The sequence below is a fragment of the Echeneis naucrates genome, chromosome 7 (genome assembly GCF_900963305.1).
Source record: "Echeneis naucrates chromosome 7, fEcheNa1.1, whole genome shotgun sequence".
NCBI lineage: Eukaryota > Metazoa > Chordata > Actinopteri > Carangiformes > Echeneidae > Echeneis > Echeneis naucrates.
This window is the reverse complement of record NC_042517.1, coordinates 2,364,271-2,370,370: the sequence shown is the minus strand read 5'-3', so window position 1 is coordinate 2,370,370 and position 6,100 is coordinate 2,364,271. Positions and strand designations below refer to the sequence as shown.

The window sequence follows — 6,100 nt, the reverse complement described above, 5'->3', positions numbered from 1 at the left end:
ATTTAAAGAGAGCACACAAATTCCTCCAAGTGCAAGCGGTTGGTAACAGGGAGGAAGGAAAACCCTCCTTTAACATGTAGAAACCTTCAGTAAATTATTCAGTGTGCTATTGTTTATGACCAATGCTCATCAACTAAACACCAGCTCAGCTATTAAACTGTAAGTGGTTGTAAACTTTGGGTGTCCAGTGTTCTGATAAGTTAGCAGGTTTCCACTTAATAAAGGGTTTTGCAACAGGCAACATCTGTTGTTTGGCCACAGATGTTCAGGGTCCATGGTAGTCCATGCTATTTCGCCTGGAAATACAGTTAGAATATCATCCTGGAGGAAATGATAAAACAGACCGACAACCCAAAAGTTGTTCCGATTGCTGACTTTCACTTCATCTATAAATTTATCAGCAAAAGATGCTTCACAAACATGCAGAAATCCATTTCTTAGAGCACGTGTGCTACTTTAACAGACTTGTTCCTGTCAGAGGTGGTTGGTCAGAAAAACTGTGGTTTTTTTAATGAGGGTGAATGTCCCTGTGATGTTTATGATGCAGTGAAATTGAATGAATGAATGAATGAATGAATGACAGGTACACCTGGCAGCTGTCCATGGTGCTGACAGTTTGAAAACACGTGACTTATTTTACTATCTGTCCCATCACACATCCGCCGTCCTCTCTCACACACAGACACACACACACGGTGAAATGAAAAAAAAAAAAAACAAACCCCAAAACAAAACAAAAGTACAAATAAAGTTTGAATATTTTGTACTGAAGAGGTTTTCGTGCGTGAAAGCAACTCCCCATCCACACAGCTGTGGCGGCGGAGGGATACCGCTGCCTGCATCATCCACGCAACGCTGCGCCTGCAACTGGAGAGGAAGGGCAGGGAAGGAAGCAAAATAAAAAATAATAAATTAAAAATTAAAAACGCGAAACAAGAAAAACAGATAAAAGTCGAATCTGAAATTGAAAGTGTGCACAATCGCAGGATAAAGAGGGGAGGAGGTGTTTTTTTTTTTTTTTTTTTTTTTTTTTTTTTGTGGAGGGGGTGGTGGTGGTGGTGGTGGTGTTGGTGGTGGTGGTGGGGGGGGGGGGGGGGGTTCCTGTTACAGACAGCTTTTCGGTTTGAGCCCATTGTGTGGCAAAACGGGAAGAGAGAGAAGGAGGATGCGCACTATTTCCCGACGCGCAGCCACATTGTTCTAGAGCGCTCCACGATCAGGGCCATCTTTGGTCGTCCTCGCCGGTGACAGTGTGGACACTTTATTCCTTTGGCCATTAAAGCCCGATGATTAATAAATAACAGCCCACTTTGAACGAGCCCCATTTTGAAGCAGTCGAGGCAGAGACAGAGAGCCAGTCGTTCCCGGTCGGATACCCTTCATTTCTCCAGGCGAAAAGAGGGCGATACAACATGGATGAGGAATATGATGTGATCGTTCTGGGCACCGGACTCACGGTGAGTGGCCGAGCTTTTCTTTTTGTGGTGAGATCACTGAAATGAATAAATAAGAAAATGAAATAAATAAATGAAAAAAATAAGGAGATGAGGGAGTGAAAGCCGCCCGCATCCCGGAGAGCCGGTGACATGACGCCTCCCCGAGGAGAGATGCGCTCCAGAGAAATAAGCAGAAAATGTCTTCAGCCAGGAAAGCAGCCGTCCGGGGACGTGCATGACGGGAGGAAAACAAAGCAGAGGGAGTTGTTTGTGTGTGTGTGTGTCAGCCGGCTCTCAGTGTTGTGTTACACCCTGTAGCATCTCCTAGGCGTAACCCCACAGCGTGTCATGGTCCCCGCTGCACACGCAGGCCTCCATCCTGAGCTCGGCGCAGGCCCGAGCTCCGGTTTGGTGAATGACCGAGCCCCACCCCACCCCCACCTCCCCAACGGCAGTCACCGACACTCACCGACACACTTTGTGCGGCAATAATTGTGTCGACGTTGTCAATTCGGTCTTTTTTGCGAAAGGTGTCAAATATCCTCCTGCCAACGCGTCATCCCAGTAACTCATTCATGGCGTGATGAAGTCGTTTGGACCTTACTATCACTCATACAAATGATTATTAGTGTCATAAATATTATTATTGTTGTTATTATTATTATTATTGTTACAACCGTGGCTACTTGGGTGAAGCGGTCCAGTCGCGCATGCGCACAACGTTCCTCCTGTCTAGTCTGCAGCCTTCTGTCAAAGCCTCCTAACTTGCAGACACACTCACTTGGCTCATTTATTAGGCACACTAAGGTGAAGTAAAGCAGTGAGACGGCAGAGGCCTGCAGTAAATCCAACCCCTCTTCAGTTCTGTCTCGTCTGTTTTACAGACGCCTTCAATGGACTTTATTGCCCCCTCAGAGGAAGATGCGCTTTGAATTGTGTTGTGTCCTTTCAAATCGGTGCCACGTTGTAGAAGACGGTGCAGGATGCTAAATCTTGTTTCCCCACAGGAGTGCATTCTGTCCGGGATCATGTCTGTGAACGGCAAAAAGGTTCTGCACATGGACAGGAACCCCTACTACGGCGGCGAGAGCTCCTCCATCACCCCCCTGGAGGAGGTAAAACCAATCCATTTATTTTTATGCCCCTCACTACATCTCGTTTTGCTTGTATCCCCTGAAATGCTTTGGGACCCTGTGAGCGTTTACGGGTTTCTACCGCTGATGTGTCTCTTCCCTGTCGTCTTCCACAGCTGTACAAGCGCTTCAGTCTCCCAGATAGCCCGCCTGAGTCAATGGGCAGAGGAAGAGACTGGAACGTCGACCTCATCCCCAAGTTCCTCATGGCCAACGGTCAGTCCCTCGTCACCCAGTCTGTACGGAGAGAATGTGTTGGCGGCAGATGTTCAGAGGTGACGTCTGTCCCTGTGTGGTTGCAGGTCAGCTTGTGAAGATGCTGCTATACACAGAAGTGACGCGGTACCTTGACTTTAAGGTAGTGGAGGGAAGCTTCGTCTACAAAGGAGGAAAGATCTACAAGGTCCCGTCAACCGAGACCGAGGCGCTAGCTTCAAGTGAGTCTCATTCCAGGTTCTAAAAATATATAAATGAATCGCAAGCAAATAGTCGACATTAATCCTTCGTTTGAAATTCCAGACCTGATGGGGATGTTCGAGAAGAGAAGGTTTCGCAAATTCTTAGTCTTTGTGGCCAATTTTGACGAGAACGACCCCAAAACCTTCGAGGGCGTGGACCCCAAAACCACAACGATGAGGGATGTTTACAAGAAGTTCGACCTCGGCCAGGATGTGATCGACTTCACGGGCCACGCCCTGGCCCTCTACAGGACGGATGAGTAAGAGCTGTTTCTGACATCTCGTCTGGTCCCGACTGAGGAGTATAAGCTCCGCTGAGCATTTGGGAGAAGATGAAATGTGGTTTCTGACCACCTGACGTCTGATTGTACGGCTGAGTATTGTTTAAAACACACCTGTATGTAGGTCAGGATCAACTTCCTCTGTTTTTCTTCTCCCTCAGCTACCTTGATGTTCCCTGTTTGGACACAATCAATCGCATCAAACTGTACAGTGAATCACTGGCGCGGTACGGAAAGAGCCCCTACCTCTACCCCTTGTACGGACTGGGGGAGCTGCCGCAGGGATTTGCCAGGTATTTCCATCACGACTGAGGCTTCGACGCAGATTGTCCGTAGGAGGTTTTTAACAAAATCATTTTCCTCTGTCACCTGAAGGTTGAGTGCAATCTACGGAGGAACCTACATGCTGAACAAACCAGTGGATGAGATTGTGATGGAAGGTGGACACGTGATCGGCGTGAAGTCTGAGGGCGAGGTACAGCCGTGCTGATTTATTTATTCTGTCATAAGAAGCAATAGATTGTCTGTTCAGCCGGAGGAGATCAGACCGTGTGTTCTGTCGCAGGTGGCTCGCTGCAAGCAGCTCATCTGCGACCCCAGCTACATCCCCGACCGCGTCCGTAAGGCGGGCCAGGTGATCCGCGTGATCTGCATCCTCAACCACCCCATCAAAAACACTAATGACGCCAACTCCTGCCAGATCATCATTCCTCAGAATCAGGTTAACCGCAACTCAGGTGAGCGGCAACGTCACCTTTCAGCGACTAGCGGAGACAGAAGTTAGGAAATCATTCACACTGAAGCTCCTTCTGGTAAAGTCACTGATTCGGGTCTGAGCCTCTGAGCCTTCAGTGCTACTTATGGAGAGACAGTCTGTGATAGCATATTTCTAAGTTACCCACTTCCAGAAAAACTATTCAGTCTTAATGCAACATATCAAATCTGGCTTTCAGCTATTTAACTGATTATCCATAAAAATAGTGACAGAAGTGGCAGAAGTTTAACTCTTAAAAGTCGCTGCGATCAGCGATCTTACATCCACAATCACATGGCCTCTTTTATGTGAATGAGCTTGTTCAACATAACCAGTCGATGAGAATCATCCTCCTATATCCATAGGATATCCATCCTATTTCAGCGCGTTTAAGCTCATTGTGTTGATTTTCTGACCTGTCACTTGGTTTTCAGTGAATAAACTCTAAAAGCGCACATTAACTTTACTGAAAAAGGTGAAATAAAGGTTATATCCTGGATATGAACTGCAGTTTGTTTCTTCTGCCCTCAAATGGCCGAAAAGACAAAAAACCCTTCTGTGTGACTCTCTTTGATTGAAACGCTTTGTCAACTCTGCAGATATCTACGTGTGCATGATCTCCTACGCTCACAACGTGGCGGCCCAGGGGAAGTACATCGCCATCGTCAGCACCACAGTGGAAACCAGCGAGCCCGAGGCCGAGATCGAACCGGCCCTGGAGCTGCTGGAGCCCATCGACCAAAAGTCAGTCACACGTTCTCTTCTGCTAACGTCTGCCGTTCTGTCTCTGGGGCATTTTGTGAAAACAAAATCAAAACAAACAACAACAACAACAACAAAAACCTGTGCTTTTTGTTCTTTCCCATCAGGTTTGTGGCTATTAGTGACCTTTACGAGCCCACAGATGACGGTTCTGAGAGTCAGGTGAGTCCGCCGCCCCCGACAGAACCTGTATATAAACACCGCTTTCCTGAGAAAAAGACGATACTTACAGCCGATGTTTGTGGCGGTGAAAAGCTCTCAGCTCGTCTCAGAAGGACTCTCATCTAATCCTGCTAATCTCACTGTCGCCGTCTCTTCTGTCCCAGGTCTTCGCCTCGAGGTCCTACGACGCCACCACTCACTTCGAGACCACCTGCAACGACATCAAGGACATCTACAAACGTATGACCGGGAGCGACTTTGACTTTGAGAACATGAAACGCAAACAGAACGACGTGTTTGGGGAGGACGAGCAGTGAGCGGGCAGTGAGGGGCTTCCCTACAGAGAGAGAGGGGGTGGGGGGTGGAGGGGAGAAGGGGGGGGGGTTGGCTGTCCGAGCAGTGCTTTAAAAAACAACAACAACAACAACAAAAATAACAAACGGAGGCAAAAATTAGAAGAAGGGCGGGGTTTCCCGGCTCTGCCTGCCTCCTTCTCCTCACGTCCCTCTCTCTCTTTGACACGAGTTAAAAACACATTAATGCTCACAAAAACACACACAACACACACGCTGTTCAAATACTCACACTCCCTATCTCTGTCACCGTAAAGCAGGGTTGATACGGTCTTTCATTCCATTGTAGACTTTACAGTATAATCATGTCTTAACTATTATCTTTAGAGGTGGATTTATTACTTGTCGTTGAATTTTCAAAGCATTTCATTCTTTCTGTAACGTCTCTCTCCCCGTATCAGAGCGGGCGGAGGGTTTTTTCGGTGGGGGGGGGGGGGGGGGGGTGATGTGAGAGACCCTGTATCCGCTTAGTGTAGAATCCTCTGGAAGGGCTCACCTCCAGTTGACATGCATGCATCTTTTACACACAGTAGTATTGTACATAGACTCAAACAAACGACACTGTGGTATGAAGGCTGGACCATTCCACGCATCGCTCCTGTCAACCCTGCTTTCACTTTTCTCTTACTTGGTCTTTTACCTGTGTTAAGTCAATAGACGCCGTTCCTTTTGGCAAAATCTGTTGATCGGGCAAAAAGAAAAAAAAAAAAAAAGTGATTAAAAGTTACATATAAATGGGCTGTTCTGTCAACTGATAGTGC

General features: G+C 47.4%; 1 protein-coding gene across 2 annotated transcripts; it reads left to right on the top strand.

Moving 5' to 3' along the window:
* Positions 1-1,222: 1,222 nt before the first annotated feature.
* gdi1 (GDP dissociation inhibitor 1) lies at positions 1,223-5,326 on the top strand. 2 transcript variants are annotated; one of them, XM_029506540.1, is made up of 11 exons: positions 1,223-1,457; positions 2,444-2,551; positions 2,686-2,785; positions 2,872-3,006; positions 3,089-3,287; positions 3,470-3,601; positions 3,684-3,783; positions 3,874-4,045; positions 4,662-4,806; positions 4,932-4,986; positions 5,151-5,326. In XM_029506540.1, the coding sequence occupies exons 1-11, from the start codon at positions 1,413-1,415 to the stop codon at positions 5,301-5,303; spliced, it is 1,344 nt and encodes a 447-aa protein (XP_029362400.1). In that variant the 5' UTR covers positions 1,223-1,412; the 3' UTR covers positions 5,304-5,326. The 2 variants fall into 2 exon arrangements, with proteins under 2 accessions (XP_029362400.1, XP_029362401.1); XM_029506541.1 differs by lacking the exon at positions 2,872-3,006.
* The last annotated feature ends 774 nt before the right edge of the window (positions 5,327-6,100 follow it).

Coding starts and splice junctions, on each gene's coding strand:
- gdi1 (XM_029506540.1), top strand. CDS start 1,413: ATGGATGAGGAATATGATGTGATCGTTCTGGGCACCGGACTCACG. Junction 3,602..3,683: donor CTGCCGCAGGGATTTGCCAG/GTATTTCCATCA, acceptor TGTCACCTGAAG/GTTGAGTGCAATCTACGGAG. Junction 4,807..4,931: donor CTGGAGCCCATCGACCAAAA/GTCAGTCACACG, acceptor CTTTCCCATCAG/GTTTGTGGCTATTAGTGACC.